The sequence below is a fragment of the Polyodon spathula genome, unplaced genomic scaffold, assembly GCF_017654505.1.
Source record: "Polyodon spathula isolate WHYD16114869_AA unplaced genomic scaffold, ASM1765450v1 scaffolds_2681, whole genome shotgun sequence".
NCBI classification, from domain to species: Eukaryota; Metazoa; Chordata; class Actinopteri; order Acipenseriformes; family Polyodontidae; genus Polyodon; species Polyodon spathula.
Genome location: NW_024474149.1, coordinates 1 through 14,000, shown reverse-complemented (window position 1 = coordinate 14,000; position 14,000 = coordinate 1). Strand labels below are relative to the sequence as shown.

At 39.0% G+C, this 14,000-nt stretch overlaps 1 protein-coding gene across 1 annotated transcript; it reads right to left on the bottom strand.

Moving 5' to 3' along the window:
* Positions 1 to 5,568: 5,568 nt before the first annotated feature.
* Positions 5,569 to 8,667, bottom strand: LOC121310854 (proteasome subunit alpha type-7-like; the record flags this gene model as incomplete). Its single annotated transcript, XM_041243787.1, has 4 exons — positions 5,569 to 5,914; positions 6,903 to 6,965; positions 7,071 to 7,190; positions 8,519 to 8,667. Coding segments are annotated over 4 exons (428 nt in total), but the record flags the coding sequence as incomplete, so codon positions are not given.
* Positions 8,668 to 14,000: the final 5,333 nt, after the last annotated feature.

Sequence of the window (14,000 nt, the reverse complement as noted above, 5' to 3'; positions counted from 1 at the left end):
CATCTGCAGTAGGACCTTTTATAAGTAAAACAAGTGCAACAATGAGGAAATAAAATTGAATATTGTTCCATGCTCTCCCTTCAGTTAGAATGCTTATTTAACCACTCTCACCAAGACCTGGAAATACAAACACAAAACTACACTGTCCACAAAAACTGTATAACCCTGAACATATAAATAGTGAGATATGAGACTGACACTGTGGCAGGGGCAGCTTTACCAAAAAAATACCAATGGGTTGATTTCTCATTTAGCGAACCCACGTTCGAACTTTGAATCAGAATGTTTGCATTCGAACATGAAGACAATATCTCAGTTAGGGCATGACCTCAAAATGGCAGCCATCTTAGGTAACCAATCAAACTGGAGCACTGTTAGATCTTGCCCGTTGAGTTTCCACAATCGAAAATATGAAGTTGCCAGCTTATATGCTTCATGAGATATTAACTCATACAGGTCACCAGTACAGAGAAGCTTAAACATAAGGTTTATTTGTTAGACAAGTGATGTTGAAGTGCTGGAAAACACCCAAAGCAATGATTTTGCATGTGTCCTATGTGAAACAATATTGTGTACAGAAGAGGCAGTCACCTACCTTCCAAGCATGATATGTGCCAGAAGGGTCTGTTTGATATAACCTTGGAGTGCCATCATAGTCAAAGCCCACAATCAAGGCAGAGATTCCAAATGGTCTACGTCCATTGCTCTGAGTGTAGCGCTTAAAAGGAAAAAAAAAAAAAGCACATTAGCGGAGAAAAAAGTGTGTGTGTTGTATGTATGTATGTATGTATGTATGTATGTATGTATGTATATACACACACACGTCTCCTCCAGTGAGAAATCCCATCAAAAGGGGAAGTTAAGACAGCAACTACTGTTTCAAGTCCAAAGCCCCAAGGAATTCTCAATAAAAGCAAGTTTATTTAAACATATTTAAAAACGTGGCTTACACGTTTCAACCCACAGGTCTTCCTCGGAGCACAATAGATGCAAGGAAGGAGCCACCTCCCTCTAAACAGCATGAATAAGTCATAAATATCAGGTGGTCAGTCACTCACACATTACAAATCAGCACTAGCATTTGTGGGGGATAGCAATCAATTAACACAAAACATTTTACAGCTATCACAGAATTCAGTTATTCTTACAAACTGTGCCCAAGTACATCAAATTGCATTCCAAAATGACTATCATTTGGAACAGAGATGTCCAGTGCGCCTCTCAAAAAAAGCAATCAGTTAATCTATTGCTGCAATCAAGTTATTCATTTAAAAAATGTACAATTATTACTATCTATACTTGATACAATTTAAATTCAGAAATATAAAACTCAGTTGCACATTAAACCATAGTAGTTCTACTAATTACAGTTCAAAATTTTTCTGTGGATTTAGGCAGCCTCAGTTGCTTCTCTCTCTTCATGTAATCCCAGACAGACTCGATGATGTTGAGATCAGGGCTCTGTGGGGGCCATACCATCACTTCCAGGACTCCTTGTTCTTCTTTACGCTGAAGATAGTTCTTAATGACTTTCGCTGTATGTTTGGGGTCGTTGTCATGCTGCAGAATAAATTTGGGGCCAATCAGATGCCTCCCTGATGGTATTGCATGATGGATAAGTATCTGCCTGTACTTCTCAGCATTGAGGAGACCATTAATTCTGACCAAATCCCCAACTCCATTTGCAGAAATGCAGCCCCAAACTTGCAAGGAACCTCCACCATGCTTCACTGTTGCCTGCAGACACTCATTTGTGTACCGCACTCCAGCCCTTCGGTGAACAGACTGCCTTCTGCTACAGCTAAATATTTCAAATTTTGACTCATCAGTCCAGAGCACCTGCTGCCATTTTTCTGCACCCCAGTTCCTGTGTTTTCATGCATAGTTGAGTCGCTTGGCCTTGTTTCCACGTCGGAGGTATGGCTTTTTGGCCGCAAGTCTTCCATAAAGGCCACTTCTGACCAGACTTCTCTGGACAGTAGATGGGTGTACCAGGGTCCCACTGTTTTCTGCCAATTCTGAGCTGATGTCATTGCTGGACATCTTCCGATTGCGAAGGGAAGTAAGCATGATGCGTCTTTCATCTGCTGCAGTAAGTTTCCTTGGCCGACCACTGCGTCTACGGTCCTCAACGTTGCCCGTTTGTTTGTGCTTCTTCAAAAGAACTTGGACAGCACATCTGGAAACCCCTGTCTGCCTTGAAATTTCTGCCTGGGAGAGACCTTGCTGATGCAGTATAACTACCTTGTGTCTTGTTGCTGTGCTCAGTCTTGCCATGGTGTATGACTTTTGACAGTAAACTGTCTTCAGCAACCTCACCTTGTTAGCTGAGTTTGGCTGTTCCTCACCCAGTTGTCATCAAAATTTTCAAGTTCATAATAATACAAGGTTTCCAAAGGTTATCCATTACAATGTAATTTGCCATACTCCCAAGGACGAGAGACTAAACTTTATGAGGGTCGGGACAAATTGCAAATCTTAAGGAGCGTTCGTGTTCCTACTTTGGAGCCTCGTCTAATTAACTTAAACCATCGGTAGAGCTCATTCAAATAATTTGTACCATGGAAACTCCACACCGGTGCAGAACTAATTTATTTTAATGTTTTGTTTTGATCATGGACTTTGCGACACCTGCACGGTCTTTGGTACTATCTACAACATGGGTCTCCAACCCTGGTCCTGAAAAGCCCCTATCCAGTAGGTTATATACAGTAGGTGTCTTTACATCATCAATGGCTAAAGATCTGGAACACCTGTTAATCTTGACTAATTAAGCCAATAATTGGTTCAATTAAGTAACTGAGAGCTTGGTTGAAACAAAAAAACAGCAGCCACAGTAGCTCTCCAGGACCAGGGTTAAAGACCCCTGATCTACAATGAACCAACAATAACAATCAACTATTTTGTTACAGACGTTCTAACAAGTCTGGCATAAAAATTTTTTGATGTTAATTAAACCTTTGTAAAATAAAAACAACACGAAACAGGCTTAATATAAAAAAGAACAGTAACAGGTGGAGTTACTACAGTAACAGATGCAGTTTACAGTGCCTGAGGGTTTCTGCTCGCATCAGATCAAATCTAGATTTTTTAAATCCTTGCATGGAAATTTCCGGAAATTGGCTTCATCACTGCCATTCTCATATCCACTTTGACATCTGACATATTATTTCCCTTGTCCAGTGCTTCTTTCCCTGTTCTGCACAAAATTTGACTGTAATACTGTCTGCAGCAAATGCACGTCTTGACGTTTAACACACAAGTGTTTTCTGCCCACGTGATAACTCGGGTAGATAGGAAAAGCATAGAAACGCCTCCTTTTTCACCAATTCGAGTTCTGGGAGAATTCAAACAAATTTGAGCACACTCGAGTTGGCTGTCCACAGAAACAAGGTATAACATCAACATTTTTGTCTTTTTTATTTTGGACTATAGTGATTTGTAGTGTCTTACTAATAAGAATGTGTGGTTTGTTCATTGATATGTAGAGTGAAAAAAAAACTACCAAATGTTGAGAACTTGCATAAAGCTAAATACCACAAACCTTTTGATTTTAACAATCAACCAAGATTGAGAATATCAGACACAATATGTGTGACAATACTTTAACTAGGTTTGATCAAAACAATGCGGTAACACGATAAGTTCAGTTAATGCTATATATAAATATCTATATATATAATATACATAAATATAAATATAATATAGTGGCTTGCGAAAGTATTGACCCCCCTTGGCATTTTTCCTATTTTGTTGCCTTACAACCTGGAATTAAAATGGATTTTTATTTGGATTTCATGTAATGGACATACACAAAATAGTCCAAATTGGTGAAGTGAAATGAAAAAAATAACTTGTTTAAAAAAATTCTAAAAAATAAATAACAGAAAAGTGGTGCGTGCATATGTATTCACCCCCTTTGCTATTAAGCCTCTAAATAAGATCTGGTGCAACCAATTACCTTCAGAAGTCACATAATTAGTTAAATAAAGTCCACCTGTGTGCAATCTAAGTGTCACATGATCTCAGTATATATACACCTGTTCTGAAAGGCCCCAGAGTCTGCAACACCACTAAGCAAGGGGCACCATGAAGACCAAGGAGCTCTCCAAACAGGTCAGGGACAAAGTTGTGGAGAAGTACAGATCAGGGTTGGGTTATAAAAAAATATCAGAAACTTTGAACATCCCACGGAGCACCATTAAAGCCATTATTAAAAAATGGAAAGAATATGGCACCACAACAAACCTGGCAAGAGAGGGCCGCCCACCAAAACTCACGGACCAGGCAAGGAGGGCATTAATCAGAGAGGCAACAAAGAGACCAAAGATAACCCTAAAGGAGCTGCAAAGCTCCACAGCGGAGATTGGAGTATCTGTCCATAGGACCACTTTAAGCCGTACACTCCACAGAGCTGGGCTTTACAGAAGAGTGGCCAGAAAAAAGCCATTGCTTAAAGAAAAAAATATGCAAACACGTTTGGTGTTCGCCAAAAGGCATGTGGGAGACTCCCCAAACATATGGAAGAAGGTACTCTGGTCAGATGAGACTAAAATTGAGCTTTTTGGCCATCAAGGAAAACGCTATGTCTGGCACAAACCCAACAACTCTCATCACCCCGAGAACACCATGTTTTTTATCGGAAGGGACTGGGAAACTGGTCAGAATTGAAGGAATGATGGATGGCGCTAAATACAGGGAAATTCTTGAGGGAAACATGTTTCAGTCTTCCAAAGATTTGAGACTGGGACGGAAGTTCACCTTCCAGCAGGACAATGACCGTAAGCATACTGCTAAAGCAACACTCGAGTGGTTTAAGGGGAAACATTTAAATGTCTTGGAATGGCCTAGTCAAAGCCCAGACCTCAATCCAATTGAGAATCTGTGGTATGACTTAAAGATTGCTGTACACCAGCGGAACCCATCCAACTTGAAGGAGCTGGAGCAGTTTTGCCTTGAAGAATGGACAAAAATCCCAGTGGCTAGATGTGCCAAGCTTATAGATACATACCCCAAGAGACTTGCAGCTGTAATTGCTGCAAAAGGTGGCTCTACAAAGTATTGACTTTGGGGGGGTGAATACTTATGCACGCTCAAGTTTTCTGTTTTTTTTTGTCTTATTTCTTGTTTGTTTCACAATAAAAAAATATTTTGCATCTTCAAAGTGGTAGGCATGTTGTGTAAATCAAATGATACAAACCCCCAAAAAATCCATTTTAATTCCAGGTTGTAAGGCAACAAAATAGGAAAAATGCCAAGGGGGGGGAGGGTCAATACTTTCGCAAGCCACTATTTATATATATATATATATATATATATATGACTGCATACAGTGTGAAACAAAATTGCTTGTCATTGTAACAGAGCTATACTGTTAGTTGATGGCTCTGTACTTTGTGCAACTTAACCCAAGAAGAAACATTTTGGACAAGTTTCTGAATGTCTAAAAATGCTACAATCTAACTAGTAGAAAATGTGTTATTTTGTGATTGGTTTCAGCCATTTATTCTTTTACCTATATGTTCCATGTTTATTTATAACAGAAAACACAATTGATTCGATCTACAATACTTTCATCAGACAAGTCTTTATTCAGTTTTTTTATGCCTTTACAAATCTGAATGACATTTGTTTTAGAGTTCAAAAATGATTTAATTCAACTGTAACAGAAAGGTTTAATGGGGACACAAAGCACACCAGCCAAGAGGCCAGTATTAAAGTAGTTGACCTGTTGTAGCTTATATAACAGAATATGACACTAACTGCTTTCAGTAACACATGTAAACAATGTTCAGTTCGGAATTCGTCCTTAAAATAATTAGGTGGTTTTCTTCTGCTTCTTCTTCTCTGCTTCTTCTTCCTTTTCCTTCTCTATTTCTGCAACTAGTGTTTCTATTTCCTTGGATTCCAGAATCTGGAGATAAAAAAAAGAAGCTGTGTTAGGATGACATGACACCATATTTGTATGTGAAAATATACAGTAGTGGAGATGTTTACAGCTACTCTATGTGCAGTCTGTCTTACAGCTTAAAGAAAAAACAAAAAGTATCCAGTGGTTCCAAAGCATATTTGGTTAAAATATACACTTTTCTATCACACCTGCAAGGACCTGGGTTTTATTGGGAGTCACAATGTAAGGAGACTGTATTTTATTACACACCAGTAATGGAACCTGATTAAATAAAGCTGTGTACCACATTTGAAGACCCAAGCTCAAAGTCTGTAGTGTGGATGATTGATATGGGAAGAGGTTAAAACAATGGTAGCGAGAAACATTTTTGGTATTCATTTTTGAGATGTGAACATGCTTTTCTGGAAATATGGAAACCTAGGCAGTACTTGGCTTCATGCAGCATAAACCGACTTCAAGGCAAAGTCATTCAAGACTATATAAGAATGTTCATGGGGTGCAAGCCAACTTTTTTTTTTTTTTTTTTTTTTTTTTTTTTTTTTTAAATTCGCCAGAAATACAAGGGTGGATTTCATTTAAGTTTTTTTTTTTTGTATATTCTAGGGTTCTAAATTATTACGACTCAAAAGTAAGTGATTAAGCTTGGAAAATCATGTTGCTTCAAACTTGATTCTTCTTTTTAGTTACTTAACAGATGCTTTTATCCAAAGCGACATGCACAGTTCACCCTCTAGTCTCTGTATCAGTCACTTACAATAGGACCTCAGTGTCATGTCTCATCCGAAGGACGGAGCACTAGTAGGTTAAGTGACTTGCACAGTGTAACAATTACGGAGACAGGATTTTAACCGGGAACCTCCTGGTATAAGCCCTTTTCTTTAACCACTGCACCACCAAGCTTTGCAAATGCCATTACTATTGTAATGGACAGTGGTCTAGATACTGAACTCTGTTCCTCAGGTCTTCAGTAGGAACCACATCACTCGTATACCTTAAGGGGTTGATTCCTTCCGATGATAGCAAGTTCAATATTCTTCCCACCAGACTGTACAACCTGCAGAACAAATTTCATGTTGTTAAAGACATGTACAAGCAAGTGTTCACGCTTTCTTCAAACAAAACGACTCAAAAATAGCATACAACAAAAAGGTTCACTTACTTCTAGCAAAGCTTTAATTGCCAGCTTCATGGCTTCTTTGTCAGTTGCAATTGCTTCCTCAGTGTAGTTCTTTTCTAGAAATTCTCGCACAGTCTTTGCACTGCGACCAATTGCATTTGCCTGTCCACAAAAGAAACAGAAACAGGTTTTGAAATAAGCTTCTTATATTTCATTCAGGCTTATCTTACTGCATGTGGGTTGCAGTTTGTACCCAATTGTGCAGTTTAGAGGGATAGATGCATTAAACAGCAGATACTTCCATTTGATCACACAAAAAGACTACACAGTGAGGCAGTGCACAAAAGTTTTCTTATTCAGCACACAATTAACCCTCTGCGGTCCTATGTCAGGCCAGGTCCGACATTTTTCCCTTTTCCAGTCCGATGTCGGATCCTGTCCGATATCATCAAAAAGACGTAAAGCACAGGTCTCTAGTTATTTTTTCTCTGGAAAAAGCCGCGAAAACCTTTCAATGGCCTGACAGAAGTAGAAAAAAAAAAATGGGGCCTATCCAATAGCCTCATGCACCACAGAGATAACACTGACATAAACAAAGGAGGCTGCTGCTTTTGCATCGAGCACTCAAAGAATATCACAGACATTTGCAGAGTTTTTGAGATGTTATAGTAATAACATAAATGACTTGGATTGCATTATTGAGGAGTTTAGCGATAAGACAAGTGATGAGGAGAGGATGCAGTACCGAGTGAACTTTTGCGATTCGGTGCCTTTTAAACTAGTTTTACTCTGAAAAAATATATATTTTAAACAGCGCGTGTGAAAATTAATTGGACCCGACACGTCTGACAAGCTCTGAATAAATGGACCACTAAGGGTTAAACACTTCTACTTACATCTGCAGTAGGACCTTTTATAAGTAAAACAAGTGCAACAATGAGGAAATAAAATTGAATATTGTTCCATGCTCTCCCTTCAGTTAGAATGCTTATTTAACCACTCTCACCAAGACCTGGAAATACAAACACAAAACTACACTGTCCACAAAAACTGTATAACCCTGAACATATAAATAGTGAGATATGAGACTGACACTGTGGCAGGGGCAGCTTTACCAAAAAAATACCAATGGGTTGATTTCTCATTTAGCGAACCCACGTTCGAACTTTGAATCAGAATGTTTGCATTCGAACATGAAGACAATATCTCAGTTAGGGCATGACCTCAAAATGGCAGCCATCTTAGGTAACCAATCAAACTGGAGCACTGTTAGATCTTGCCCGTTGAGTTTCCACAATCGAAAATATGAAGTTGCCAGCTTATATGCTTCATGAGATATTAACTCATACAGGTCACCAGTACAGAGAAGCTTAAACATAAGGTTTATTTGTTAGACAAGTGATGTTGAAGTGCTGGAAAACACCCAAAGCAATGATTTTGCATGTGTCCTATGTGAAACAATATTGTGTACAGAAGAGGCAGTCACCTACCTTCCAAGCATGATATGTGCCAGAAGGGTCTGTTTGATATAACCTTGGAGTGCCATCATAGTCAAAGCCCACAATCAAGGCAGAGATTCCAAATGGTCTACGTCCATTGCTCTGAGTGTAGCGCTTAAAAGGAAAAAAAAAAAAAGCACATTAGCGGAGAAAAAAGTGTGTGTGTGTGTGTGTGTATGTATGTATGTATGTATGTATGTATGTATATATATACACACACACGTCTCCTCCAGTGAGAAATCCCATCAAAAGGGGAAGTTAAGACAGCAACTACTGTTTCAAGTCCAAAGCCCCAAGGAATTCTCAATAAAAGCAAGTTTATTTAAACATATTTAAAAACGTGGCTTACACGTTTCAACCCACAGGTCTTCCTCGGAGCACAATAGATGCAAGGAAGGAGCCACCTCCCTCTAAACAGCATGAATAAGTCATAAATATCAGGTGGTCAGTCACTCACACATTACAAATCAGCACTAGCATTTGTGGGGGATAGCAATCAATTAACACAAAACATTTTACAGCTATCACAGAATTCAGTTATTCTTACAAACTGTGCCCAAGTACATCAAATTGCATTCCAAAATGACTATCATTTGGAACAGAGATGTCCAGTGCGCCTCTCAAAAAAAGCAATCAGTTAATCTATTGCTGCAATCAAGTTATTCATTTAAAAAATGTACAATTATTACTATCTATACTTGATACAATTTAAATTCAGAAATATAAAACTCAGTTGCACATTAAACCATAGTAGTTCTACTAATTATCGTTCAAAAGTAGTTCTAATAATATCGTTCAAAATCTGTGGATTTAGGCAGCCTCATTTGCTTCTGTCCATATAATCCCAGACAGACTCTATGATGTTGAGATCAGGGCTCTGTGGGGGCCATACCATCACTTCCAGGACTCCTTGTTCTTCTTTACGCTGAAGATAGTTCTTAATGACTTTCGCTGTATGTTTGGGGTCGTTGTCATGCTGCAGAATAAATTTGGGGCCAATCAGATGCCTCCCTGATGGTATTGCATGATGGATAAGTATCTGCCTGTACTTCTCAGCATTGAGGAGACCATTAATTCTGACCAAATCCCCAACTCCATTTGCAGAAATGCAGCCCCAAACTTGCAAGAAACCTCCACCATGCTTCACTATTGCCTGCAGACACTCATTTGTGTACCACTCTTCAGCCCTTCGGTTAATAAACTGCCTTCTGCTACAGCCAAATATTTCAAAGTTTGACTCATCAGCCCAGAGCACCTGCTGCCATTTTTCTGCACACCAGTTCCTGTGTTTTCATGCATAGTTGAGTAGCTTGGCCTTTTTTCCACGTCGGCGTTATGGCTTTTTGGCCGCAAGTCTTTCATAAAGGCCACTTCTGACCAGACTTCTTTGGACAGTAGATGGGTGTACCAGGGTCCCACTGTTTTCTGCCAATTCTGAGCTGATGGCATTGCTGGACATCTTCCGATTGCGAAGGGAAGTAAGCATGATGTGTCTTTCATCTGCTGCAATAAGTTTCCTTGGCCGACCACTGCGTCTACGGTCCTCAACGTTGCTCGTTTCTTTGTGCGTCTTCAAAAGAGCTTGGACAGCACATCTGGAAACCCACGTCTGCCTTGAAATTTCTGCCTGGGAGAGACCTTGCTGATGCAGTATAACTACCTTGTGTCTTGTTGCTGTGCTCAGTCTTGCCATGGTGTATGACTTTTAACAGTAAACTGTCTTTGGCAACCTCACCTTGTTAGCTGAGTTTGGCTGTTCCTCACCCAGTTCATGCAGTTTTACCAAGTTCATAACTAATTCCACATTTCCAAAATGTCACATTAAACGGTATGTTCCTGCTCTCTGATGCAATTTCCTCCCAGCCCGAATTTAAACTTTAGAATTCAGGCAAGCACAAGGAGTGAAATCGGAGCAGATAATTGAATTTGGAGCCATCTCGAGTAATTTAAAAACATGGAAATGGAGGTGTGGGGGCAGAACTAATTTATTTTAATGTTTTGTTTTGATCATGGACTTTGCGACACCTGCACGGTCTTTAGTACTATCTACAACAGGGGTCTCCAACCCTGGTCCTGAAAAGCCCCTATCCAGTAGGTTATATACAGTAGGTGTCTTTACATCATCAATGGCTAAAGATATGGAACATGTGTTAATCTTGACTAATTAAGCCAATAATTGGTTCAATTAAGTAACAGAGATTGGTTGAAACAAAAACCAGCAGCCACAGTAGCTCTCCAGGACCAGGGTTAAAGACCCCTGATCTACAATGAACCAACAATAACAATCAACTATTTTGTTACAGACTTTCTAACAAGTCTGGCATAAAAATTTTTTGATGTTAATTAAACCTTTGTAAAATAAAAACAACACGAAACAGGCTTAATATAAAAAAGAACAGTAACAGGTGGAGTTACTACAGTAACAGATGCAGTTTACAGTGCCTGAGGGTTTCTGCTCGCATCAGATCAAATCTAGATTTTTTAAATCCTTGCATGGAAATTTCCGGAAATTGGCTTCATCACTGCCACTCTCATATCCACTTTGGCATCTGACACATTATTTCCCTTGTCCAGTGCTTCTTTCCCTGTTCTGCACAAAATTTGACTGTAATACTGTCTGCAGCAAATGCACGTCTTGACGTTTAACACACAAGTGTTTTCTGCCCACGTGATAACTCGGGTAGCTAGGAAAAGCATAGAAACGCCTCCTTTTTCACCAATTCGAGTTCTGGGAGAATTCAAACAAATTTGAGCACACTCGAGTTGGCTGTCCACAGAAACAAGGTATAACATCAACATTTTTGTCTTTTTTATTTTGGACTATAGTGATTTGTAGTGTCTTACTAATAAGAATGTGTGGTTTGTTCATTGATATGTAGAGTGAAAAAAAAACTACCAAATGTTGAGAACTTGCATAAAGCTAAATACCACAAACCTTTTGATTTTAACAATCAACCAAGATTGAGAATATCAGACACAATATGTGTGACAATACTTTAACTAGAAATCAAAAACAAGCAGTTTGTTACGCCAACACGATAAGCGGTATTAGATACTATATATATTATATATATATATAATATATATATATACAATATATAAATATATATATATATATATATATATATAATAGAATAATAGTGGCTTGCAAAAGTATTGACACCCCTTGGCATTTTTCCTATTTTGTTGCCTTACAACCTGGAATTAAAATGGATTTTTATTTGGATTTCATGTAATGGACATACACAAAATAGTCCAAATTGGTGAAGTGAAATGAAAAAAAATAACTTGTTTCAAAAAATTCTGAAAAATAAATAACAGAAAAGTGGTGCGTGCATATGTATTCACCCCCTTTGCTATTAAGCCTCTGAATAAGATCTGGTGCAACCAATTACCTTCAGAAGTCACACAATTAGTTAAATAAAGTCCACCTGTGTGCAATCTAAGTGTCACATGATCTCAGTATATATACACCTGTTCTGAAAGGCCCCAGAGTCTGCAACACCACTAAGCAAGGGGCACCACCAAGCAAGCGGAGCTCCCCAAACAGGTCAGGGACAAAGTTGTGGAGAAGTACAGATCAGGGTTGGGTTATAAAAAAATATCTGAAACTTTGAACATCCCACGGCGCACCATTAAAGCCATTATTAAAAAATGGAAAGAATATGGCACCACAACAAACCTGGCAAGAGAGGGCCGCCCACCAAAACTCACAGACCAGGCAAGGAGGGCATTAATCAGAGAGGCAACAAAGAGACCAAAAATAACCCTGAAGGAGCTGCAAAGCTCCACAGCGGAGATTGGAGTATCTGTCCATAGGACCACTTTAAGCCGTACACTCCACAGAGCTGGGCTTTACAGAAGAGTGGCCAGAAAAAAGCCATTGCTTAAAGAAAAAAATAAGCAAACACGTTTGGTGTTTGCCAAAAGGTATGTGGGAGACTCCCCAAACATATGGAAGAAGGTACTCTGGTCAGATGAGACTAAAATTGAGCTTTTTGGCCATCAAGGAAAACACTATGTCTGGCGCAAACCCAACACCTCTCATCACCCCGAGAACACCATCCCCACAGTGAAGCATGGTGGTGGCAGCATCATGCTGTGAGGATGTTTTTCATCGGCAGGGACTGGGAAACTGGTCAGAATTGAAGGAATGATGGATGGCGCTAAATACAGGGAAATTCTTGAGGGAAACCTGTTTCAGTCTTCCAGAGATTTGAGACTGGGACGGAGGTTCACCTTCCAGCAGGACAATGACCCTAAGCATACTGCTAAAGCAACACTTGAGTGGTTTAAGGGGAAACATTTAAATGTCTTGGAATGGCCTAGTCAAAGCCCAGACAAATCCAATTGAGAATCTGTGGTATGACTTAAAGATTGCTGTACACCAGCGGAACCCATCCAACTTGAAGGAGCTGGAGCAGTTTTGCTTTGAAGAATGGGCAAAAATCCCAGTGGCTAGATGTGCCAAGCTTATAGATACATACCCCAAGAGACTGCAGCTGTAATTGCTGCAAAAGGTGGCTCTACAAAGTATTGACTTTGGGGGGGGTGAATACTTATGCATGCTCAAGTTTTCTGTTTTTTTTTCTTATTTCTTGTTTGTTTCACAATAAAAAATGTTTTGCATCTTTAAAGTGGTAGGCATGTTGTGTAAATCAAATGATACAAACCCCCAAAAAATCAATTTTAATTCCAGGTTGTAAGGCAACAAAATAGGAAAATTGCCAAGGGGGGGTCAATACTTTTGCAAGCCACTGTATTTAAGCAAAGCTGATCCTGCACTCTGCTTTAAAGTGACCTCAGGGTGACACAGTGGTGACGTTGGCATATCAATACAAATAAGGACAATCATTTACATATAGAGGGAATAAGACAAGAAGTCAGCATGGATGAACTCCTTTTAACTTAACTGATTAAAAGACACCATACCGTAGAATCTTTCGACAGACTTCTTCCTCAAGATAAGCAGGGACCCCACTGGAGGCATTTATACCAATCATATTTTTGTATGCTCATTATCCAAAGGAGACTAAAGATAATGCAATTGGGTGACACTTCATGTTTTCATAATTAAGGGAAATGCTTTTCAATCAGAAGCTGACCAGAAAACATTTAATTAAGTTAATATTTTTAAGCAACAAGTATATTTTACTTATTTACTGTGCAATGTGCGTGTGATGTATTAAAAGTTTTACATTTGGTGATTTCAATTGTTTATGACAGGTATAAATCACTTAGAGACATCAAAAAGGGTTATTATTTTTCACTTCAATATTCTCCACACATGGAAATCTGCAGCCTTTAAAAAGGTTGTCAGGTTCACAGATATAACATGTTCAATTCCTATGTTTGGAAGGTTATTCTTGGTGTGTCAGAAGAAATAGAAAAGTGAAAGAAAGGTATTTTGTCTCTACCATAAATTGTGTGTAAATTGAAATACAAATTATTATTATTCTTTCATATGCACATA